This window comes from Choloepus didactylus, chromosome 1 (assembly GCF_015220235.1).
Source record: "Choloepus didactylus isolate mChoDid1 chromosome 1, mChoDid1.pri, whole genome shotgun sequence".
In the NCBI taxonomy this organism is placed as follows: domain Eukaryota; kingdom Metazoa; phylum Chordata; class Mammalia; order Pilosa; family Megalonychidae; genus Choloepus; species Choloepus didactylus.
The window spans coordinates 243,469,510-243,495,200 of record NC_051307.1 but is presented as its reverse complement, the minus strand read 5'-3'; the positions used below and the strand labels follow the sequence as shown (position 1 = coordinate 243,495,200).

Below are 25,691 nucleotides of genomic sequence, written 5' to 3'. Positions count from 1 at the left end.
AATTCTAATTTTTACCCATTGGCCAATCAACAGAAACCATCCAGTGTGGTGTTTTTTTTTTTTTTTTTTGCTTTTTACCAATTTTCAGGTCACATTAGCATATATAAACCAGTACAGATTGAAACTCCACAAGGGTACTCTGCAGAGCTTACTAAAAGGTATGGAATAGATGAAGAAGAGGCAGCAGGAATGTTTGTTGGAAATAAAAAGCAACTGGGTTGGCCTCCCTTACAAGCCTCCATTCAGCTGTTCTGCTTAGAGCCTCCAGGGAGGTCGCTCAGGCTGACCACTGTCCTCGGTTGCTGGGGCTAAACACCACTAAACCCATCCCTCCCTCATGGCCCCCACTCACAGACAACAAAATATCCACTAAAATTGGGAGAAATTATGTGATTAAATGGAAGAAAGCAAATGATAATTGATAATATGTTTTGGCAATAAAAGCTGTGTGTTTTCTAGAGCAGTGGGGAGCCTAATGTCCAGCATGAACCCTGAGGGGCTGCTCAGGCTGGTGCATCCACTCAGGAGCCCTGACGCAGGTCCCCGCCTTGGGAATCTTCAGGCCTGGAGGAGAAATCTCAGTAATATCCAAACTGCACAAGCCTTCAGAGTTCAGTGCAGTGTACTTGAGAAGTTTGACGGAAGTTTGACTAAAAATAAGTTCTAAGAAGTCTGTAAGTGCGGCTTTCTGAATATAAATGGAAATCTGAGGACTCTCTTCTATTTTCAGATCATCCAGGTTTGACCAGCACAAGCCAGATTGAAAAATTTCAGGAAAAGGCACAGATGGAGTTGCAGGACTATGTTCAGAAAACCTACTCGGAAGACACCTACCGGTGAGAGACACGGGCATGTGTTCTTGCTTGGGGTAGAAAGGAGTGTGCCTGGACCAGTAGTTTCAAATATGAATTATGTTAGCCTCCCCATTCCTGTGACCTTGTAGAACCTCCATTTGATCACCTTTTAATTGTCTAATTTTAGATGTGGTAACAGCACAGTGCTGGGGGGGAGGGAGGATTCTGGACCCAGTTCATTGTTGCTGTGTAAACTTTAGGCAAGACCTTGGACTTCTTCCCTTTAATTTGAGGGGTTGGATTGAATGCTGTGTGATCTCTCCTTGGGTTGGCATTGTACAAGAGGCTTGAGTTCTCATGGAGATTCCCCTTGTCCAGGACAGTTTTAAAGATCTGCCCCTCTGTTCAGCATCCACTCAAGAGGCAGCGCTGTAGTACTTGACAGAAAAGTTTTCAGTGACAGAAACAGTCTGACCCCTATAAAGGAATGGGTGAGTTGTATAAGATGATAATTTTACCCTCAGATAAACTGATGGAAAAGTCTCTTTATTTGGGTGAAAGTTAATTGACTGTATTATTTGTAATGAGTGGGCAGCGAAAATATACATATAAATTAGCCTTTCTCATGAAGATTTGACAGGAAAGTTGTTCTTAAATAGGACAGAATGCATTACAGGCTTTTCAGCCACGGAATGGAAGCGCTGCATCTAGCCCACTGGAAGCTATTTGAATTTCTGGGCCCCTATCAAGTAGATTATTTAATATTTCCCTCCCCACCCTATCCTCCAAACTAAAATCTTTAAGCAAAATTGACAGTCCAAGAAAATGCATGGCCCCACGTACCCCACACTTGGTGGCTGCTGTAGAGTGGAGGTGCCCCGAGCCTCAGGAGGCCCATTTTTCTGGTAGGATTGGGGGGCTTTAGCTGTCCTTGCTGACAGCTTGCTCAAATGCAATTTTTGCAAAAAGTATTACCCATTTTCTACTGAAGAAGTGACTGTGAATTTAGGGTAACTTCAGCCTCAGTATATGTAGAATGGGGCTATCAAGTAACACCACTGTTGAGTTGATTTGAAACACCCATTACCAGGATTTGTACATCCAGCCAGGCCTACAAGTAGATTGTCCCCTGAGGAGGCTGCAGACTTACCCGCACAGCTCCTGTGGCCAGAAGATGGCTAGAAATGCGTCCCCAGTGCTGCTTGGAGAGCCATGGCACACTGTAGAATCATCTTAATGCCAGTAGCTCTTGGGCCTTTCAAAATTGATGTAATGTTTCTGAAAGAAATCATTAGCCACTCCTCGTCTAGTCCAGGGACCCAGTTGTGTGAACAGGGCAATTTGGGGCAAAAGAGGTCAGGGAGGCTTTATCACAGGATTCAGAAACTCACTCATAGACAGTTCCTAAAGAAAAGGTCCCAGAATGTTTTACATCCTGTCTATGCATTTGTTTTTTAATCTTTCCCATCCCTGTGCCTTTTGTCATACTGCCTGTTCCTCCTGCAGTACCCTCCCCCCAGGCCTCCCCACCCTTTGCATGGCGGCTGATAGAAATCTTAGCCAACCTGTAAGGCCTGGCTGAGAGGTCCGCTGCTCCTGGAAGCCCCCTGAGCTGCCCTTCAGCTGTTTCGCCCCTTGGGCCTGGGGGTGGCACCCTCACACCTGTGTGTCCCACAAGCCTAACACACACTACTCAGGTTGTGAATGGATGAAGGTTCTGAATTGCTGCTTGAGTAATACAAATACAATTTTCCCTTTTTAAAAATACCATATAATGTTCACTGTAGAAAACAGAACATTCTGGAATGAAAAAAGAAAAAGCTTCTAACTCAGTGAAAATACCCGTCTTAGAGGTATCTGCTATTAAAACATTTGTGTGTACTTATTCCAGAGATTGTTTTATGCACTTATATGTAATTGGAATCACAAAATACAAAAGGTTTTGTAAGCTTTTTTCGTTTACTCTACAGTGAACATACCTACTCTTCATTTTCCATGGCCGAGGAGATGCTGTGATCTCGAGCATTTTTCTGCTAATGAAAATGGTTGTTTCCAGTGTGGGGCCATTAAACAACATTTGGTAGTATCTTTGCACACACTGCTCTTTGCAGTTCTCCAGTGGTTTCCCTGGATCGGTTCCTGGATACAGAATGACCAGATCACATGGGATGCTTCAAATACAGTGTTCTGCTGCCCTGCAGGACATGCTCACAATGTGCCCTCCCAACTGGGTTTCTTCAACATGAAAATAATTTTATTGGGTTTTCTGTTTTGTTTTGTTTTTAATTACAGTGTTAAATGAACACTGGACATTAGGACAATACAGAAGATACCCAGAGGCCTGCCATTAGCATTCTGGTGACCATCCTGCTGAACATTTAATTAACATCATGTACACTGGTGGAGGCAGGAGGTGTGCTTGCTGCTTCACAGCAGGCTCTTTCCATTGTTATTCAGTAGTATGTCCTTTCCATGTCAATGGATGTAAAGTTTTCTTATCCTTTTTAATGTAAATGTAGCATTCCGTTATATGGAGACACCATATTTAATTGTAATCTCCCTGTTTATGGATTTCCAGGTTTGGGTTTTGTTTTGTTTTTGTGGGATTGAAGAGTTCTAAACAACAGTGGATGGGGTATATTTGTACATATATCTTTGCACATACTTGTTTTTTTCTTAGATAAATTCCTACAGAAGAACTGTTGACATCAGAAAAGCAAGGGCAAGTGGTGGATCAGTCTGTTTGGCTCATTTCTTAGCAGTTCCACCAGGGCTGCACCTCAAGGGCAGTGAGTAGCCCTCTTTCTCTAATGACCTTCTCTCTTACAGATTGGCCCGGATTCTCGTCCGCCTGCCGGCACTCAGGCTCATGAGCTCCAACATAACAGAAGAACTTTTTTTTACTGGTCTCATTGGCAATGTTTCAATAGACAGCATAATTCCCTATATCCTCAAGATGGAGACGGCAGAGTATAACGGCCAGATCACTGGGGCCAGTCTATAGTGTCCACCACGCACTTGCAGAGGAGTAAAGGAATCCTCCCAGAACTGCTCAGATACCAAGAGAAAAAAAGTACTGGCATTTTGGTATGTGCATATATTTCCAGAATGTTAGCCATTTCCTACCTGGTTTCTTCTTGTGTATTAATTCCTGACAATAGCAACTAAAAGAATAGTAGGATCCTTTCCTGCCATGAGATAGTTTTAATGCCTTTTGATGAAGCAGCAGATTTTGGAGCAATCTTTTAACTCAATTTGTATTTAGAAATTCTCAAAGGGCAAAAAACAAAAAAAGTTTTATAACGTCAGAGACTAGTATTAAACTAAAAGAACCTAAGAGAACAGTATGTGTGTATATATATTAAAAATGTCCTTGGAATTAATAGCTACTAATTACCAGGGTAATAATAATATTAGCACTTTCTAAGCACTTCTTGTCAATGTGTAATGTTAGCAACATCTTGCCTGTGGGCAGGGCAAGTGGAAAACTGTATATGTCTTTTGCCGAAATGCTAATGATTTCTGTGAAAACTCATTAGGGTACAGGAGACAATCATTTATGTTTAAGAAGGCATCATTCCTAATTTTATGCACATATTGGTGGTGGTGAGCCAAATTCCTATGAACGAATGAAAACCTGGCTTCTTTGCAGCATGCAGTAAATGGAAGTCTGGTAGCACAATCGGTGACCCAAACCAAAAGCTTCCAGCCAGAGTTGAATCTTGGCAGGTTCCCTGTTCTCTTGTGAGTGTCTGCAGACTCCTCAGGGACCTGCTTCTCTTGTGATGACTGGTTCTAAAAACCAGATGGCAACTCAGTCTGAGATGAACTGCCAAACAAGACATGCAATTCCTCTGGCAACCAAGAACATCCCCAAAGCTCCACTACGGCTCATGGCACACAGGCCTTCTGACCAGAAAGCACCAGGTGGGGATCTTGAATGTACTTCCTGAATGCGATCTGGGGTGGCTGCATGTTGTTCAGATGGAGTGTGGCTTTCTTTGAGTGTGAGGGTCCCTTCCTAGAGGTTTCCATTCGGAATGTTCCTTTGAGAAGGGCTTGCGTTCCTGCAGTTGAGTCGGAACCGAGTGGTTGGATTGGAGCTGTACCGGATGTCTTGCCTGGCCAGGACAGCCAAGGCCTGAAGCTGAAGGGAAGGTTTCGAGTTTCTCCCTGTTGACCTTAAAACATCAGGGTTTTTCAAAATGTCCCCAGAATCAGCATTTCTGTCGGCAGGACTTTTAATGGTGCTGGTACACTGTGCACTTTGGTTCCCCGGGCGTGTGCCAGCAGACAGCCCCTGGAGCATTTTAAATGGTGGATGCAGAAGCAGGCTCCTGCTCCTTAAAAAACAGCATTCAGTTCCCCAGGTTATATTGTTTCTCGTCATAAATTATAGCAACTATAATTTACAGGAACAGAATATGATTATAAGGAAGTTTTATCTAGAGTAGAGTAACCATAAATTCCCATGGATATGATAAGCAGCAAGCGTTTCCCATTTGGGAAAAGTGGCATGTCAAAGACTGGGTCAAGTACTTTGCATTTTTTTTTGTATTGCCAGATTACAAAAATAGATCCTGTAAGGTCAAATTTGTACCTCTTGAACCTTCAGATCAGATGTCCAGAAAGATCCCAATTCACTCTCCTCCTGTGCAGACGCTCTCTGATCTGGCGTAGGCACACAGTGTCCAGGCTGGTGCCTCACGTGGCCCAAACTGCAGAGGGGTCTGCCCAGGACAGTACTGGGTAGGGGCGGGAGGCCTGTGCCAGGCAAGGCAACCTCAGGAGTCCCTGTGGTGCCGTGTTGGACAAGCTGAAAGTTGCCCCACGTTTAAGGCAAAAGTGGGATGCTTTATCCTAAAATACGTGTTAGCAGCACCTTATGAAAGTCATTGTTAGTGAGATTTAAGTGGCAACACTATCTCCAGCTTCTAAATTCCCACCTGAGTCTAATTATATAATTGATAGTTCATGCCTTGGAAGCAAATTTTATAGAATAGTAAGGGTGACAATTATAAAATGATGGAAAGGATTTAATTTTACCAGCTTAATTTTTAGTTTTCTGACTCTAAAATGTACTGAATTTCAAAATTAAAACTAGAAGTGTGCCAAGACAATAGAGTCAGGGTGGGCCTGTTTCATTTCTGCTTGTGAAGTATTTTGGTAGAGGGCATTTTGAAGCCCATTTACGCATCTTATCCAAAGTATTGCCTATTTTTCTCTTGTTTTGACTTTTGAACGTAAGCATGTCTGTTGATCATGTAGTAATTCCCTGGGAATATATGTGGGCTCATCTTTCAGATACGAGTTCTCAGTGTTAGTGGAAAGGTCCACAGCCAGGGCAGCCTGTGTCCACTCTGCTGCTTAGACTCGACTGCCTTGAGATACTGGGGCAGCTTAGCCAAGACCCAGCCTGGGGTCCCAAGGATGCCACCGTTTAGATATGATGGGAACGGGTGGTGATAACCGGCAGGAAGACAATGAATACTTGGTCAAGGAGGTGCCAGGCTCCAGCCCTGGAAGAAAACAGGTGTCAGCTTGGAAAGTTGCTGATTCGAACCTGGTCCTGCCCCTTGCATCCCTTCAGTGGTGGTGGTTGACTGTAGTTTACCATCTGGGTTTTGAACCCTCTCTCCTTAATTTCCCAGATCCTCTTGGCCTTACTTTTTTTTTTTTTTTTTAATCATCATTTTATTGAGATATATTCACATACCACGCAGTCATACAAAACAAATCGTACTTTCGATTGTTCACAGTACCATTACATAGTTGTACATTCATCACCTAAATCAATCCCTGACACCTTCATTAGCACACACACAAAAATAACAAGAATAATAATTAGAGTGAAAAAGAGCAATTGAAGTAAAAAAGAACACTGGGTACCTTTGTTTGTTTCCTTCCCCTATTTTTCTACTCATCCATCCATAAACTAGACAAAGTGGAGTGTGGTCCTTATGGCTTTCCCAATCCCATTGTCACCCCTCATAAGCTACATTTTTATACAACTGTCTTCGAGATTCATGGGTTCTGGGTTGTAGTTTGATAGTTTCAGGTATCCACCACCAGCTACCCCAATTCTTTAGAACCTAAAAAGGGTTGTCTAAAGTGTGCGTAAGAGTGCCCACCAGAGTGACCTCTCGGCTCCTTTTGGAATCTCTCTGCCACTGAAGCTTATTTCATTTCCTTTCATATCCCCCTTTTGGTCAAGAAGATGTTCTCCGTCCCACGATGCCGGGTCTACATTCCTCCCCGGGAGTCATATTCCACGTTGCCAGGGAGATTCACTCCCCTGGGTGTCTGATCCCACGTAGGGGGGAGGGCAGTGATTTCACCTTTCAAGTTGGCTTAGCCAGAGAGAGAGGGCCACATCTGAGCAACAAAGAGGCATTCGGGAGGAGGCTCTTAGGCACAAATATAGGGAGGCCTAGCCTCTCCTTTGCAGCAACCGTCTTCCCAAGGGTAAAACTTATGGTAGAGGTTGGCCTTACTTTTGAAGTGGCCTTTTCCTTAAGGATCATGTCCACACAACCTGAATTCTCTCTGCCCAAAATCATTTCAGGTATTTGACTTGCAGGTCCATTCCATCTGTTGGTTGTTTTTTTGTTTTTCCTCTCCTGTCAAATTGGTTAAGAGAAGTAAACTCCAAAGCCAAGAATTCTTTAAAATTACCCTAACCAACTATTTTGGTTCCAGCTTTCACAAGACTCTAAGCCCTGGTTAGTAGTTTGTCAAATTCTAGATTTAGTGACGTGAGACCAGCCCTCTGCCTGCAGCCCTCCCCAAATGATGTAAACCAGAAGTGGGAGTCGCTGCCATGTAGCCGCTTCCCACGCCCCCTCTGCTGGCCCTCACGCTCCTTCTTAGTGTGGGAGGTGGGTGAGACACGGGTGGTCACTGGGCCCTTTTCTGGAAATAGCTCAGATACTCCTGGATTAAGAGAGTTGAAAGTTGTGGAATTCATTACCAATAAGCATAAAACAGGATAGGAAGAAACTTTTAAAAAAGACCAAATTATTCCTAGAAAGTATTTTTAAGGAAGTATGGTACCATCCTTTTGATTTGAAATGTGTCTATGTGCGTGTGTGTTAGGGGGTTACATTATTTATTGTCTAATCTCCGTAATAAGGCTGTGGTTTGGAATTCTTTTGTTGTTTGGGTTTTTATATTTAATTCGATGAAGACACTTGTTTTAAGACACATTACATAATTGCCCCTAACAGGGACTGTTTTTGTTGTTTGTCGGTGTCAGTATTAAACGTGAACTCTACTCTGGGACAGTCGGACACCAGCCAGCGGGATGACTTTGAGCCCACCCCCTCACCCCCACCCCCAGGCTCCCTGACGTCGCAGCTGCTTATTAGTAAGCATAGATTGACATCCACACTACATGCGTACTTGGCTGTTCTGCTGGCTTTCAGGGTAGCCACATAGGGAGACAAGAAATCATAAGGGCTCTGGGTTTATCTGGTGCTTTTACTCTGGGGGAAAAAAAAAAAAAGGCCTAATCCTGTGGGGGAATTTCCACCAGATCCATCTTGCTCACGGCCAGTGTGTGTGGATCCAAGTTCCAGGACTAATCAGATTGGTGCACACAAAGGAGGTGGGCAACAAGCTTCCAGACTCCAGAGTCGTGGATGACATTTCAGCCGCAGTCCAGGTCATGAGAAGTGTCCTCTCTTGACAGTCATGTTTCTCCGGGGGGAGGGGGTGGCACCCTTTACATACTGGAAACATCTCAGCAGGCAGAGCACAGGCAACCCCCAGCTTCTTTTGTCCAACTTCCATTCTGTAAATTGTGAGGCATTTGAAAATGTCTTAACTTTGATGTAATTTTTTAAAGCCAACCCGTAACAGAGACAGGGTTGGTTTGGGCCTCTGTACGCAGGGTTCTGGACCTCCTCGCGTGCCTCCCGCCAGCATGCACTTCTGCATGTCCGGCCCTGCGTTCCTTCGGCAGCCTTGTGCGTGTACAGATTTATAGGCTTGTATGCCTGAATGAATGTACATGTTTATACCTTCTATCGATGTACAGTGTATATAGGGTATATGTATATATAGATGTATATTATGTGTATACAGACATGTAGCCACATATCCAAACTTTCCTTGTTTTAAAGAGAGTCTATGACACAGTTGTTAATGTAAATTGATGTGGATGTTCCAAGGTCCCTCAGCAGCAGAGATTAGCTGGTGATTTTCTGAACTCCGTTTTCCTTTGGGTGAGCCAGGCTGGGAAGGGCCATGAAACCACCCTGTGTCAGGAAAAATTTCAGACAGAAAAGGTTCTGACAGGGTGACTTTTCTCTGATCTCTAGGTTCAGACAAGGGCCAGGAAGCTGGAAAGTAGCTTATTCTAATGTCCAAAAGTAGGTGGTGATTTTTAACCTACTTTTCACACACATACTGATGGCTCACCTGGAAGGAAGTCAGTAGCTAAAGCCACTTGACTTCCCAAGTCTCTCGGAGCCACATCCAGTGGTCAGGAGACAGGTGTGGCAGTCAGAGCTCCAGAACGGTCTGCGTCAGCAGCCCAACTCCCAAATGTGGTAGCTGTCTTCCACTTTCCCTCTGTGGTCAGTCAGCAAGAGGTGGGCACTGTTCTGTGACTAAACAAACAAAAATTCATGCCTAATACTAGTTGAAAAAAAAATAAAACCTTCCAAATATTCTTTAAAAGTAAGCATGAATGTTGGATGAGGTTAACTTTTGTGGCATGTATGCTACAAATCTCTTAAATTATTTTGCTAAATGTTAGCATGTGAATGAAATCCACTAACTTCACTCCTTTCTGTAAATTATGATTTAAAATTTTTGGATAACAATTGCATTTTTAATATGGATATGTGTGCCCTTTAAGCTACAGATGCCAAATTTTCCTGATGAGTTTTCCCCCCCTAATCGGCTTTACGCTGAGAACCCCCACTCGGGAGTCAGTGCTCAGCGCAGCAGCAGCTCTTCCGCCTAGCACATGGGGCCGGCTCGCCCAGAAGGGGGAAAGCTGGCCTGCTGCAAGAAAGCCCTCGCGAACTGCGGAAACTCACATAACACACAGGATGCTTTTTTCTTTTTAAAAATAAGCTATTGAAATATTTGAAAACACTTGTGAGACCATGGTACTCAGTGCCTTTTGTGAGGTGGTAGATCACTCAGCCCTTGGCTTCCCCCTATTTTTGATGTAGAGAAAGGTTCTGCTCTTTCACTGGCCTCGTCCAACAGTGACTGCTCGGCCTTTCATGTCACTGACTGTCGTGACAATCACACTATTCAAGGTGGCTTTCAGTTAAAGTACACATGGAAACTTGATACTCTGTAAATTAATCATAAAATTAAACATTTCCCTTTGGGGCTATTTATCTTAACAGTAGTCTAAAAATAATTAAACCAAGCTTTTTTTTGTTTTGTTTTTTAAATGACATATCTCATGGGGGAGAGAGAAATGTATGAGATTTCTTTTGATGCCCAGCTATACCTGCCAGTTGCAAAGCCAATAATTTTGGAGCCTCAGTATTTATATATACAACCCAAAAAAATGCTCAGCAACACTTATCACTCCATTTACAGACTGTGTTCAAGTTTGTTTCATATTTGGATAACACTTGGAAGGAGATTTTATGTTAAAAATGGTTTTTTTTCTCTAGGCAAGTATATAATCAGCTATCATTTTAGTGACCACAGCATTCATGGACTCAAGTGCTGCTGCTACAGACAACTCAAGTGCTGGAATATTTTTCTAGTTTGTTCTCCCAATTGTCTTGTAAACCAGTGTTCAACTAGTTTTATAACTGAAAAGCTGCACATTTTTCATAGTACAAACTGGTTTTTACTGGTAGTTTGGACCTCTCTTAAAATGTAGCTATATTATCAGCCCTTTTAAAAGACATCTGTTAAAGGAAAATTCGGATGTTAGATTTTCTTGGGACCTTTTCTGTAACCTTGCCCTTCACAAGATAGAAAATATTGTTCATGCCATTACATTTTAATTCCAGGTTTAAAACCTGTTGAAAGCTGTACAGCTTTCCACAGCTTTTCCCTCCTGTAAAATCAGCTATGTAGATGTGATGGCATTTAAAAAATAGCATGTTCTTTTAAAACTCAATTTGATATCTAATCAGTGTCTTCAAGTCTTGAAGAAGAACTTGCATTGTTGTTTTTGTATATAAGGTGTTGCAGTGCATGAATTAGCTTTATGCATTTTATTAAATGCTCTTTCAATGTGGCATTATTGTTGTGGCTTAATCCTACTACCTAAATGAGGTTTATACTATTAAAAGTGAATTAAAGATTAATGTGTGTCCTGCTCATCATTTCTCCTCCTTACCTCTGACATCCAGAGATGCCCCGAGCACTCGCCCGAGAACCCGGCCCTGCACCTCAAACCTCAGCCTCATCCAGAGGTGCCTGAGCCCTCAATGGTGCACTGAAACTTGTAAATACCTTTAGGGGGAAACTGTGGCAGGACAACCTTTCCGCCACCCTGGTGGGCGGCTCCTTGATGTGGAAGTGGAAAGTCACGCAGATGGTGTGGAGCAGGATGTTCACTGTCCAGGGTAAAAGGTGTTCTGGACGTTACAGAAGTCGGAAAGGACTTACTCATTATGAAATCTGAGCTGTCATTTTACAGATGAGGATTCTGAGGTCCAAAGTCAGATTAGTGACAGAACCCACCAGCAGCCAGATCACCCCTGGTGGCTCTGCCGGGCAGGCCCTCACAGAGAAAAAGTTGGTTACTACAGAGGAACAGGCCGAAAACCATCCAGTGGTCACTGCTTTGGAAAATAAAACTAAGAAACTGTCTCAGTTATGACTCTTCATAGCATTCTTCTCTACTAATTTTTTCCCATTCTGTGATTTTTTTCAAAAATCATTTTTAGTTGTGATAATATATTACAAAAATTATTTTAACCCATTTGAAATGGACAGTTGACATTAATTACATTGACAGAACAGTGTAACACTCAACCACTGTATTTCCAGACTTCTATTCCTTTAGCAATAACTCCATTCCCTCTCCCCCAAACCCCAGTGACCACTATCCTGCTTTCTGTCCCTGAATTTACTTATGCTAAGTATTTCATGTAAGAGAAATCACACAATGTTTGTCCTTTTGTGTCTGGCTTATTTCACTCACATGAAGTCTTCAGGGTTCATTTGTGTTGCTGCATGCATCAGGACTTCATTCCTTTTTACACCTGGTGAATAATATTCCATCATATGTATATATCACATTTTGCTTATCCATTCATCGATTGATGGACACCTTGGGTTGCTTCCAACATTTGGCAGTTGGAAATAAGGCCACTATGAACATCCATGTGCAGCTACCTGTTCAAGTCCCTGTTTTCAGTTCTTAGGGTTATATACCTAGGAGTGGAATTTCCTCCTATGGTAGTAACCGCCAAACTGTCTTCCATAGTGGCTGTACCATTTCACACTCCCACCAACAATATGCAAAAGGTTCCTATTTCTCCACATCCTCTCCAACACTTATTTTCAGTTTCTTTAACAATAGACACTCTAGTCGGTCTGAAGTGGAATCTCAATGTAGTTTTAAATTTGCAATTCTTTAATGGCTATGAAATTGGGCATCTTTTCACATTATACTTATTGGCCATCTGAATATCTTCTTTGGAGAAGTATGATTTGGCCCATTTTTTATTTTTTATTTATTTATTTATTTTTGAGTTGTAGGAGTTCTTTATATAATCTGGATTCAGAATCATTTTAGTCAGGATTCTTCAGGGAAACAGAACCAACAGGACATTTTTATGTACATTATATACACACACACTCATAAAATGAGATTATAGGAACTGGCTCACATGACTGTGGGGCTGGGTAAGCCCGAATCCCATAGGGCAGCAAACTTGGAACTCCACTGAAGGTTCTCATTGAATTCCCTGGGAGAAGCTAGCTGGCTGATACAGAGACAGATATTCTTCCTCTCCTGAAATACCAGTTCTTTTAAGGCCTTCAGCTGATCGGATGAGACATCCCTCACTGGTGAAGGCAGTTTCAGTTGAGTGTAGATGTCTTCAGCCACAGGCACAACCAACTTCCTGATGATTCAAATCCATGGACTATCCTCACAGGCCAGTGCTCGCTGAACCAAACAGGTGGACACCGTAACGTGGCCAGGGTGACACATGAAATTACACAAATATTTTCTCCCATTCTGTAGGAGGTCTATTCACTTTCTTGACAATGTCCTTTGACACACAATATGAATTTTATACCCATCCTTTATCACTACTAAACTAAGAAGGTAAAGATTTAAAGGAATAATGATGCATCCTAGTTATGAAACGTTACCTGCTGCCTGTGAAATACTCCATTCAGAGTAAGTGGCACCATAAAATATACACCACTATGTTCCGCTACCCCTGACATCCCCTTAACCCTCACCGTAACCCTGGCAAAGTTCTCCACTTTTCAGTGTCAAGCCTGAACTCTCAAGCCCAAGTCTTTTTTTTGTCCCATTGGGCACTGGGCCTTTATATAATCTCTCTCCAAAGGGGCGACTACTTTGTTCGGCTCAGGGTGCTCAGGAAGGTCAGCACCTTTGTGGGATCCCCTTGGACGACACAGGGAAGACTTCCCTAAGGATTCCATCTCGCTGTGGAGGAGCCCGGCAGCTGGGGTGTAGGTCACGGCTACAGTGGGAGCCGTGCAGGCTGTGTGCACCCACAGAGCGATGACAGTGGAGGACAGATTTTTCTACCTACCAATATGGTGATGAGCAACGACACCCGCGTGCTGGATTTCAGTTGAACACTCCTCAAAGCCTGCAATCACTGAAGAAACACCTGCCTGTTTACACATCAGACCCACACACCCACCTCCCCTACAGCCCTAACTGTTCACCCTGAACACCCATCCAGTTTGAGTAAAGACAGGAAACTATAACATTAGCATCAAACGGACAAGAATCCAAATTCGCCCAATTTATCAAGATAATTGCCAACATTTATATAAAACATTCTCATTTCACATCATCTCCTCAGCCAATTACCTCATGCGGCAGGCATTGCCTTTATCCCCGTTTCACGGACAAGGAAACAGTGGATGGGCTCCCGTGACGGCCCAGGCTCCTGTCAGCAGGGCGATGCCGAGCTCCACTGCCCTTCTGCTTCTAAGCCCCAGGATCCTTTTCAATTCCTTTTCCTGCCGAGCCCTGTAAGGGCGTCTCCTTAACTGAGTTTCCACTGGGCTGTGGTCCAGCTGGCCCTTCACTTTTGACCAAGGAATCCTTTCCTCAGGGTCACCTGAGAGGGCCTGACTGCGTGTCCTGAAGGTGGAAACCAGCTCTATTAGGGTTCTCTAGGGAAACAGAACCAACAGGAGATAAATATGAGATTCTATAAAAGTGTTTCACTCACTGTGGGGATGCACAAGTTCAAATTCCATAGGGCAGGCAGTGAGCTGACAACTCGGATGAAGGTTTTTGATCAATACCCCTGGAGCGGCTGGCTGGCTGAAGCAGGGATGAAAATTCTCTCTTCTTACTGCTGAAGTCATTGCTTCTCTTTTTAAAGGCATCAACTGATTGGATTAAACATCTCTCACTGCTGAAGGCACTCTTCTTAGTAGATTGTATCTATGGCTGATTACATCTACAATCAACTCACTGATGATTTAAGTCCACGAGATGTCCTTGCAGTAGCAGTTAGGCCAGTGCTTACTTAAGCAGACAACTGGGCACCACCCCCTGGCCAGGTTGACACACGAACCTATCCAGCACACCAGCCTAGCCTGAGTGGCAGAAATACTGGTGTCCTATGAAGACAGAACCACTAGGAAGGCAGTAACGCATCACACCCTCTTCCAAACCTTAGTAACCAAGGATTTAGTAAACCGAGGCAGCTAACTGGGCAGCCGGACTCCAGACACCATCCCTCGGGAGGTGCCAGAAGTCTCCCTAAACCCAGCTGCTAGAGCACAGTGGGGCAGCTGGGGTCAGTGTGGCTGACCCACCGGCAGGCGCCTCCTTCAGTGGGGCTGGACCCCCAGCCACCGGGGCCCCTCGATCCCTGCCACGCTCACAGCCAGGCCCAGACACAGCTTTAATTCAAAGGGTTGCATCACCACCAGCTACAGACAAGGCAGCTTGTAAGTTCTCCAGGGCAGGGTCTGGAAGAAGACACAAGGCCAATGGAGACCAAGAAAGGGTAGAGGGACAACTAGGGCTTCAGCAAGCTGCAGCCTCACACCCTGCCGGTCCCTGAGCCCTTTCCTCACACAGGCCTTCCGCTTTTGGCCTAGAAGACCAGATACACACCACATTGCGGGAGTGATTAAAGAATGTTTTATTCACATGATGCAGCAGATGTTCCTCCCCCTTCCCTTTTACCTCAGGGGCTCTTGATGTTGCAAAGAGACTTGCAGAGTATCTCTGGGAACAGAACCAGGAATGTCCCTGAGACCAAGACAGACCCACAGCAATCTCTCCCCTGGCCGGACAGACATGATCACACCCCATCCCGTCAGGCCTGGCGCCCTCAGCCCTGGCCACTGGCTTTCAGTGTTGCTCTGTACTTCCCTCTCATCTCTTTGGGTAACGGCACCAGGGCGGGGCAGGGCACCTGCCCTTCCACCTCACAGATGCACTCGCGCAGGCAATACTTCCGGGGGCCAAAGTGGGCTGGGTGGGAGAGCTGCTTTTTCTCCTGCTCCTCCTTCTTGAGGGTTTCCCTGCCAAAGAGCACAGAGAACAACAAAGCATGAGCAACAGGACTGAGCCTTGGAAGAGCAGGAGCTCCTTAGCCAAGAAACCCCTCTGGGCCAGGAGCCCTGGTCTCTCCTGCCTTCTCACCTGCTGCTCAGCCCCGAGGGACAGACACTTGGAAGCACATCCAGGACCAAGTGCAGTACGGCAGAGGCCAGCCCTCGGAGCCAGCCCTCGGGATGGGGCCCCCATCCAACAGGACAAAGAGCCCTCAGGAAGGGGCTGCCCTGTGGTTTCTCAAAGAGAGTTTGATTAACTTCCTTTCCCTTTCCCTCTGGTCTCTTTCCACTCATGGAAAGAAAGATGAGCCACGGGCCCACGGGTCAGCCGCCTGCCAGCTCCAGGCTGAGACACTCCTGGACGGAGCATCAGCAGCTGCCCGGCATTCAGCGTTCCGGCTGCAGCGCAGCTCCCCGTCCAGCCAGGAAGGAGGGGCGACTTTCACCCCCTCTGCTAACGTCTCCGCATCGAGAACCAGCCTCTCGACCCCTCCCAGCGCTCCCTCATCTTCCCTCTCAAATCCACCAGCCTAACAAGCTTGCGCCCTCCAGGTCAAACCCAGCAACTCACTCGTTCTTCCCCACGATTTTCTTGATGTGCGCCACGATCTCCTTATTGGTCTTGGTCTCCACATCCACCAGGACCTGCTCCCCAGAATCTGGAAACAGGAAGCGCAGGTGAGAAGAAAAGCTGAGAACTCAGCAGGACACGCCTTGGCCCCAAAAGGTTGATGTCAGACCCCAGAAAAAAGAGTCTAACATATAGAAGGAATGTCTGATCCAGGGGCCCTGCTGCTTATCCCACAGAAAATAGGTGCCCCATAAACTAAAGAATGAAGGCTGTTCAAGGCTACTCCAGCCACAGTGGTGCCCCAACCCCAAAAGGTGGGTAAAAGCAAGGTCAAATATGTCTGTAAGACGAACAACCGAAAAGGCCTGCTCTCCCTAGATAGATAACGCAGCTGCTTTTCCAAGAAGAATAATGTGCCAAAATCCTAGCAACCTGTCAGCCAAGAAATCGATAGGCACTTGCCTAATCGAGGCACAGGACGCACTCAGCAGGCACCCCTCTCCCCCAACACCCTTCCCTCTCCCCCAACACCCTTCCCTCCCCACGTGGGTTTTTCCTTTAAAAATGCTGCTCTCAGATCGAGGGCCGGAGCCATTTTTCCTTCCTTTCTTTTCTGATGGCTCCCACCTGCTTTCTTCTGCTTTCTTCCTCTAATAAACCTTAAACTCTACTTAAACCATGACTCGCTGCGTTGTGTGGATTCTTGAACGGCTCTGGATCTAACAGTTGGGAGTTGGGATTTGCTCATAGTGGCAAAAACACTTGAACAATAAAATAATTTGTTTACGTAACATGTAACACTAAACCTTCATTTGCCCATACTTAAGACACAGCAGAGAAAACTTCAGATGCAAAAGCACACTATTTTAATGAAAAGAAATTTCATATTCATGGTAGGAACGTGAGATTCCATGTTCACAGGTATTAAGATAGCAGTTCTCCCCCAAACTACTCTAAATGCACAATGTAATCCTGGTCAAACGTCCAGCTGCCCCCAACCCCCGATCAGGGCTCCGTCCCCAACTCCGAACTTTTGAACGACCAGCAAGAACTGGCAGAAACATCTTTCTCAAAGCTCCAAAAAAAAAAAAACAGTTACAGGACTGCAGTAACAGGACAAGCACCAAATCAAGAAAAAGGCTGCTTAACAGCGGTAGAAGAGGATTGTGGGAAGATGGTAGAATAGGAAGCTCCGGGAATCAGTCCCTTCATCAAAGCAACCACTGATCTGGCAGGAACTGTCTGAATCAGGCATTTTGAAACTCCAGAGTCTCCAGGAAACATGTGCAGCATCCAGGGAGAAGCGGAAGGAAGAGGCTGGTGAATTGCGGAAAAGACTCTTCTTGGCATTCAAGAAAATCTCTGTCATATCATTAGCTGGACACAAACTTAAGGGACAGCCCAAAGACTAAATCCCAGAGTTAAAACTTTAAAATATTAAAATGTACAGTATACAGCTAAAGATTACAAGACAAACAGGAGATGGCGGCCCATTCAAAGAACAGGATACAAATCAGAAAACCATCAAAAAAGAGGACTATACATGGGACTTACCAGACAGAGGCTTTAAAATAATGACCCTCAATAAGCTCAAGGAGATAAAGGAAAACATGGAGAAAGAGCTAAAGGAGACGTGGGAAACAGTGAACAGTACGGGAATCTCTCCAGAGGAATACTGGAATTGAATACCACAGTAACTGAAATGAAAAATTCCCCAGATGGTTTCAACAGCAGCTTGGAGGTGGCAGAAGAAAGAATCATGGAAGTTGAACATAAGACAATGAAATGATTCAGGCTGAGGAACAGAAAGATAAAAAGTAAAGAACAACTAGAGCCTAAGAGACTCGTGGGACACCATATACACACTATGGGAGCCCCAAAAGGAGAAGAAAGACAGCAAGGGGCAGAAAAAATGTTCAAGAAAACATCCCAAATTTAACGGAAGAAATGAACCTGCACATTCAAGAATTCTAAAGAACCCCAATCAGGATAAATTCAAAGAGACCAATGCCTAGACACATAATCAAACTGTCCAATGTCAAAGACGAGGAGAGAGAGCTGAAAGCTGAGAGAAGCAACAAGTTATGTACAAAGGAATCCCAATAAGATTATGGGCAGATTATTTATTAGAAATCATGGAAGCAAGAAAACGTTTGAAATATTTAAAGTGCTGAAAGAAAACAACTGTTAATCAAGAATTTTCTATCAGGCAAGACTTTCTTTCAAAAAGAGGGAGAGATCAAGACACTCCCAAATAAACTAAAGCTGAGGGGATATGTCAGCACTAGACCTTCCCGATAAGCAGTATTAAGGAAAGTATATAAGACAAAGGAAAGGACAATAAGATTGTGGATCAAAGTCGCATAAAGAAATAAAGAGTTCCAGTGATGGTAACCATGAGTAATTATAAATGTCAGTACTATTGTATTGCATTGTTTGTTATATTAACTCCACTTCTTGCTTCATAAGGAAGCTAAAATGAGAATGCATAAAAGTATAAATTAGTGGTTTTAGACAGACAATGTACAAAAATAAAATTTGTAACAAGTACAAAAAAAGGTAGGGGAACAAATAGGTATAGAACAGTGTGTGTGTATGTTACTGAACTTAAGTTTGAATCAAATAAAATATGATTGTTATAGATTTAGGATGTTAAATCTTAACACCATGGTAACACAAAGAAATTACATGAAAAATATATTCATAAGGAAATGATTAGAATCTTAAAATGGTACAAAAGTACCATATTCCAAGTAAATATGGAAGTAGGCATTAAGGGTAGAACTGAAGGTCAAAACAGATGTAAGATTTACAAATACAAAACAGCAAAATGGCAAAAGAAGGTCCTGCATTGTCAGTAGTTACTTTAAATGAAAATGGATTAAATTTCCCCAGTCAGAACACAGACACTGGCAGAAATGTTAAAAAAGCATGACCAAATGATACGTTCTTTACAAGGGACTTAACTTCAGAGATAAGTAGGCTGAATTGAAAGGATGGAAAAAAATATACCATGAAACCAGTCACCAAAAGAGAGTTGGGGTAGCTATACTAATATCAGATAAAATAGACTTTAAATAAAAAACTGTTCTGAGGAACAAAGAAGGTCACTATTTACTCATAAAGGGATCAATTTAACAAGAAGACGTAAGTAAAATACATATGCATCTAACAGCAGAGTCCCAAATATATGAAGCAAATTTTGGCGGATTTGAAGGGAGAAATAGACAGTTCTATATTTATAGCAGGAAATTTCAAAATACCACTTTCAATAATGTATAGAACATCCAGACAGAAGATCAATAAGGAAATAGAAGACTTGACAAAACTATAAACCAGCTAGAACAGCATATACAAAACACTTCACCCAAAGCTGCAGAATACACATTCTTCTCTAGTGCACGTGGTTCATTCTCCAGATAGACCACGTTAGGTCACAAAACAAGTCTCGATGAAATCAGCAATAATGAAATCATGCAGTGTCTCTTTTCTGACCAAATGGAATGAAACCAGAAATCAGTAACAGAGGGAGAAATAGAAAATTCACAAATTTGTGGAAATTAAACAACATACTCTTAGACAACCTATGGGTTAAAAAAAAAATCACAAGTAAATTAGGAAGTATCCTGAGGTGACTGAAAATGAAAATGCAGCACAGCAAAACATGGGAGGCAGCAACAGCAGTGCTGAGAGGGAAATATATAGCTCTAAATGCTGGCTTTGAAACAGAAGAAAGATCTCAAATGACAGACTTTACTTCTTAACTAGAGGAGTTACAGGAAGAACAAACTAAGCCCAAAGTGAACAGAAGCAAGGAAATAAAGACTGGAGCAGAGATAAATGAGAAAGAATAAAAAACAATGAAGACCCCAGGTGAGCGGGAGCGAGCTGCCCAGCTGGGATTCACTCTTGCACTTGAGGGACGCTGTTCCCATCCCTCTCTCCCAGTCTCACTCGGCCTCTCCCAGCCCCGTTCACTTCCATCCTCCTCTTGCTATTGATCAGCCCTTGCATTTTTAGCTTCTCACCAGGTTTATTTCTACCAGACTAGAGGCTGTTCACACCAAACTAATGCTGATGCGAGGATTTTCAGCCCTTCCGACCGCCCCTCTGGACCCCACCCCTCTCAAACGGGAGAGCCAGAAGGTTCCCTGCCCCCCATCAGGCAGGGCCGACACCCCTGACAGCAGGGAGCAGCTACAGAGGACAGACCCGCGTCCCTCAGCAACCCTTAAGATCAAGGGGTCAAGTAGATTTACTAAATAAATCCCATTTTATTTAAAAAAAAAAAAAAAAAGATTAAGGGGTGAGAACTCTCGCAGGGAAGTTGAGGCAGGCGAGAGCAAGGACCTGGGAAGGAAGAGAAGAAATCGTGACGAAGCCCTTGAGCAAGGACGGCTAGTCAAGGTCAGGACGGTCTGTCCTGCACAGACACCCCCTGGCAGCCAACCTGCCCAAGTGCCCTGTGCACCACCCGACGCTGCACTGGAGAGGAGGGAGGGGAGGAGGAAGGGGAGGAGGAGGAGCCCCGAACGAGGAGGGGGAGGGGAGCAGGTAAAGCTAAGCAATGAACAGCACCTAGAGCCAACCCACCCAGCCTGAGTGAATCATCTACGATCAAGTATCTACAAAGGAGGGAGAAGGGGAGGGTAGTAAAAGAGTTAACAAAAATCACAAAAGGAACAAAAATCTATAAAAGCAGATTACCCCACAGCACCAGGGCCTCTCACCCCTCTTTCCTTACGAGAGAGCCTGCATGTCCTTCATGCATGTGTAGTCAATAAACTCTACCTGCCCAAAAGAAGGTTCTTTCAAAACATCAATAAAATCAACAAGCCTTCATCTAGACTGACAAAGAAAAAAAGAGAGAGGACACAAATAACCAACATCAGAAATGAAAGAGGGGACATTATTATCGACCCCACAGGAATCTACAATGGACTATAAAAGGACATTATGAAGTAGGGGTCTTCCGGGAAGATGGTGGAGCAAGTGAGGTGGAATTGGCTTCTCCTCCATCAGAGTAACTAGACAGGGGCTAGAGGACACCAGGGACCTCAGTTCCAGGGTGTGACTGGCCATAGAAGGTCCCCCACAGTATGTGGAGGGGACAAAGGACAAAAACAGTGGAGAGACGGTGGCTGGACGGACACAGTGAACGTGTTCTTTGTCCAGACCACCCCCACCCCAGGCCGCCAGCAGCAAAACTGCCACTGGGCAAGGGAATGAACAGCTCTCCACCGTCCGCCTACCCTGACGGTTTGCTGGGGGGTGATCCTCCACAGCCAGTGGCGAGCTCTGTCAGGGAACCTGGCAGGTGGCGGCTGCTCTCCACCCAAGGATGTCGGGGAGAGGGCTGTGTGCAACGGTGAGAAGTGGGGAAGGGCGAGGCGCCATACTGGCAATCAGGAGCCCGTCTCACACCCCAGAGACTTGCAGATGCAGGGAAGGCGGAGAACTGGCAGGCAGGGCGGACGTCCCATCTGAGAGGTGCCCTTGATGGGGCTTCCTGCCTACTGCTCGGGGCCCAGGTTGCAGCCTCAGGACAGGGATTTCCCAGAGCACACAGAGATGCGGTGCACTGATTGGCTCCCCATCGGGTTTGGACTCCGCCCACCACACAAAAGTTCCAGGAAGACCTCTTTGAGTGGCCACCTGCTGGTAGGTTAGGGAAACTGCACTCCAGCAAGCTGTGCCTCAAGAGCACCACCTGCTGGTAGAACTGGGAAACTGCACTCCAGCAAACCAAATCATACAGAAATGCTCAATTAATTCTGCACTTCCCAAAATAACCCTATCAAGATAAGCAAATGTCCCCAAAACAGAAACTACTTGAAGGATACAGAAAATATGGACAAGCCAAATTAACCAATTAAAAAGTGAAAAGACATGCAAAATTTGGAGCAATTAATAAAAGAAATACACACAAATATCAATATTATGGCTAAGGGTACAAAGGACAAAAAAAAAGACTCCAGAAGAACATAAACAAGAATTTGCAAGAGTAAATTAAAAATAGCACAACTTACGGAAATAAAATATACTGTTGATCAAATTAAAAATATTGCTTGAGACACATAACACCAGATTTGAAGTAGTAGAGGAATGAATTAGCAACCTCAAAGATAGGGTGATGAAAAGTGAAACCACAAAAGAACAAATAGTGAAAAAAATCAAAAAAATTTGTAATGGATCTCAGGAAAATGATGGACAACATGAAGCACACAAATATAAGAATCACTGGTGTTCCAGAAGGGGAAGAGTAAAGGGCTAGGAAAGGTATTCAAAGAAATTGTTGGGGAAAACTTCCCAACACTTCTAAACGACATAAATATGCAAATTAAAGATGCCCAACAAACTCCAAAAAGCATAAATCGAAATAAACCTACTCTGAGACAAATACTGACTTGACTGTCAAATGCTGAAGAGGAGAGACTTCTGAAAGCAGCAAGAGAGAAGCGAATCGCCACATACAAGGTAAACAACCTAAGACTAAGTACTGACTACTCAGCGGGCACCATGGAGGTGAGAAGGCAGTGGTGTGACAAATTTCAGATTCTGAAAGGGAAAAATTGACAGCCAAGAATTCTTTATCCAACAAAGGGGGAGTTTAAAATTTTCACAGACAAACAAATGCTGAGAGAATGCGCTAACAAGAGACCTGCCTCACAAGAAATACTAAAGGGAGCTCTACCAGCTGAGAAAAAAAAGAATGGGGAGAGAGGTCTGGAGAAGAGCAAAAACCTAAAGAGTTATTAGTACGGGTGACTTAAAGGTAAAAAAGAAAGAGGGGAAAAAAATTGGTCTAACGACTAAAAACCAAAGGGTAAGATGGCTGGTTCAAGAACTCACTTCACAGTAATAACTTTGAATGTGAATGGATTAAGCTCTCTAATTAAAAAATACAGACTGGCAGAATGGATTAAAAAACATGACCCAGTGATATGCTGTTTACAAGAAACTCATCTTAGACCCTGTGACACAAGGAGAATGAAAGTGAAAGAATGGAAAAAAAATATTCCACGCAAACTGCAATCAAAAGAAAGCTGGGATACCTATACTAATAATATAGGACAAAATAGACTTTAAATGCACAGATGTCAAAAGAGATAAAGAAGGACACTGTATAAAAGGGTAATTCACCAAGAAGAAATAACAATTATAAATGTTTATGCACCCAATCAATGAGCTCCAAAATACATGAGACAAACAATGACTAAACTGAAGGGAACAACAGACACATCTTCAATAATAGTGGGAAACTTGAGTACATCACTCTCTTCTACAGACAGAACAACTAGAAGGAGGACAAATGAGGAAACTGAGAACCTAAACAATATGATAAATGAATTAGACTTAACAGACATATATAGATTGTTACATCCCAAAGTACCAGGATATACATTATTCTCTAGGGCCCATGGAATGTTTTCCATGATAGATCATATGCTGGGGAACAAAACAAGTCTCAATAAATTAAAAAGATTGAAATTATTCAAAGCACATTCTCTGACCACAAGGGAATGTAACTAAAAATCAACAATCACCAAAGAAACAGATCTTTCATAAATATATGGAGGTTAAACAACTCATGCCTAAACAACCAGTGGGTCAAAGAACAAACTGCAAGAGAAACTGGTAAGTATCTAGAGACAAATGAAAATGAGAACACACCACTTCAAACCTGTGGGATGCACAGAGGGGAATTTATAGCTCTAAACCCATGTATCAAAAAGCAAGAAAGAGCTAAAACTAAAGACTTAACTGAACAATTAAAGAGGCTAAGGAATGATCAGCAAACTAACCCTAAAGCAATTAGACAAAAAGAAATAAAGATTAAAGCAGAAAGAAATGAGCTGGAGAGAAAAAAAAAAAAGAGGGAGAACATAAAAACCAAAGGTTGGTTCTTTGAGAAGATCAACCAGACTGACAGACCCTTAGCTAGACTGACAAAGTCAAAAGAGAGAAGACCCAAATAAACAGAATCAGAAAGGAAAAGGGGATAATTAATACAGATCCCAAAGAAATGTTAAAAATCGTAACAGGATACTATGAACAACTGTATGCCAACAAGCTAGACAATTAGAGACTGAAATGGACCATTTCCCTGAAACACATGAAAAACCCAGACTGACCCAAGAAGAAACAGAAGACCTCAACAAATCAATCACAAACCCAGACATCCAATCAGTCATCAAAAATCTACCTACAAATAAAAGCCCAAGGCCAGATGGGGAGAATTTTACCAAACCTTCCAAAGAGAATTGACACCATTCCTGTTCAAACTCTTTTTAAAAACTGAAGAACATGGAAAACTACCCAACTCATTTTATGAAGCTAATATCACTCTGATACAAAAACCAGATAAAGATACCACAAAAAAAAGGGAAACTATAGGCCAATCTCCCTAATGAATATAGATGCAAAAATCCTAAACAAAATACTTGCAAATCGAATCCCAAGACACATTAAAATAATTATATACCACGACCAACTGGCGTTCATTCCTGGCATGCAAGAGTGGTTCAATATAAGAAAATTAATTAATTTAATTCAACACATTAACAAATTGAAAGGGAAAAATCAAATGATCTAAATAGGCACTGAAAAAGCATTTGACAAAATTCAACATTTCTTTTTGATAAAAACACTTCAAAAAGTAGGAATTGAGAGAACCTTCCTCAATATGATAAAGGGCATATATGAAAAACCCACAGCCAGCATATAGTACTAACAGTGAGGGGCTGAAAGCCTTCCCCCCTAAAATCGGGAACAAGACAAGGATGCCCTCTGTCACCTCTATTATTCAAAATTGTGCTAGAATTTCTAGCCAGAGCAATTCACCAAGATAAAGATATAAAAGGTCTCCAAATTGGAAAGGAAGAAGTAAAACTGTTGGTATTTGCAGATGATATGATTTTATATTTGAAAAATCCTGAGAATTCAACCACAAAGCTACTTGAGCTAATAAACTCAGCAGAGTGCAGGATATAAGATTAATGCACTTAGGTCGGTAATGTTCCTATACACTTAGTAATGACCTAACTGAAGAGGCAATAAAAAAAAATTCCATTCACAATACCAACTAAAAAAATCAAGTACCTAGAAATAAACTTAACCAAAGACGTAAAAGACCTCTACACAAAAAATTACAAAATTTTACTAAAAGAAATAAAAAACAACCTAAATAGGTGGAAAAATATTCCATGCTCATGGATAGGAAGACTAAATATTGTTAAGCTGTCAATTTTACCCAAACTGATCTACAGATTCAATGCAATACACAACGCAAAATCCAACAACCTACTTTGCAGACTTGGAAAAACTAGTTATTAAATTTATTTGGGAAGTGTGCCAGTTTGAATGTATTATGTCCCCCAAAATGCCATTATCTTTGATGCAATCTTGTGTGGGCAGACATATTAGTGTGGATTAGCTTGTAATTCTTTGAGTGTTTCCATGGAGATATGACCCACCCAACTGTAGGTCATAACTCTGGATGATTTCCATGAAGGTGTGGCCCCGCCCATTCAGTGTGGGCCTTGATTAGTTTACTAGAGCACTATATAAGCTCAGACAAGAAGGGGCAAACTTGCTAC

The 25,691-nt window shown here is 43.2% G+C and overlaps 2 protein-coding genes and 1 long non-coding RNA gene across 6 annotated transcripts in view; 1 reads left to right on the top strand and 2 right to left on the bottom strand.

Annotated features, from left to right (window-relative positions):
- The window catches only part of NR2C2 (nuclear receptor subfamily 2 group C member 2), a 129,674-nt gene extending 123,223 nt beyond the window's left edge, over positions 1-6,451 (top strand). For 2 of the 3 annotated variants that reach the window (XM_037802600.1, XM_037802597.1), the window contains 2 exons: positions 731-836; positions 3,624-6,451. In XM_037802600.1, coding sequence (XP_037658528.1) covers positions 731-836; positions 3,624-3,798 — 281 coding nt within the window. In that variant the 3' untranslated portion in view covers positions 3,799-6,451. The remainder of the gene's footprint in view (positions 1-730; positions 837-3,623) is intronic. The other variant, XR_005211592.1, reaches the window with a different exon arrangement.
- LOC119508863 overlaps positions 1-14,384 on the bottom strand; it is a 41,915-nt gene extending 27,531 nt beyond the window's left edge. Inside the window, exons 1-3 of one of the 2 annotated variants that reach the window (XR_005211594.1) lie at positions 14,177-14,384; positions 13,810-14,085; positions 8,551-9,406 (exon numbers count right to left, since the gene is read on the bottom strand). This is a non-coding gene — a long non-coding RNA (uncharacterized LOC119508863). Of the gene's footprint in view, positions 1-8,550; positions 9,407-13,809; positions 14,086-14,176 lie in introns of those variants that run through there. The other variant, XR_005211593.1, reaches the window with a different exon arrangement.
- Positions 14,385-15,085: 701 nt separating this feature from the next.
- The window catches only part of MRPS25 (mitochondrial ribosomal protein S25), an 84,693-nt gene continuing 74,087 nt past the window's right edge, over positions 15,086-25,691 (bottom strand). The window contains exons 3-4 of the mRNA XM_037802589.1: positions 16,093-16,180; positions 15,086-15,488 (exon numbers count right to left, since the gene is read on the bottom strand). Of these exons, the coding sequence (XP_037658517.1) occupies positions 15,296-15,488; positions 16,093-16,180 (281 nt within the window). The 3' untranslated portion in view covers positions 15,086-15,295. The remainder of the gene's footprint in view (positions 15,489-16,092; positions 16,181-25,691) is intronic.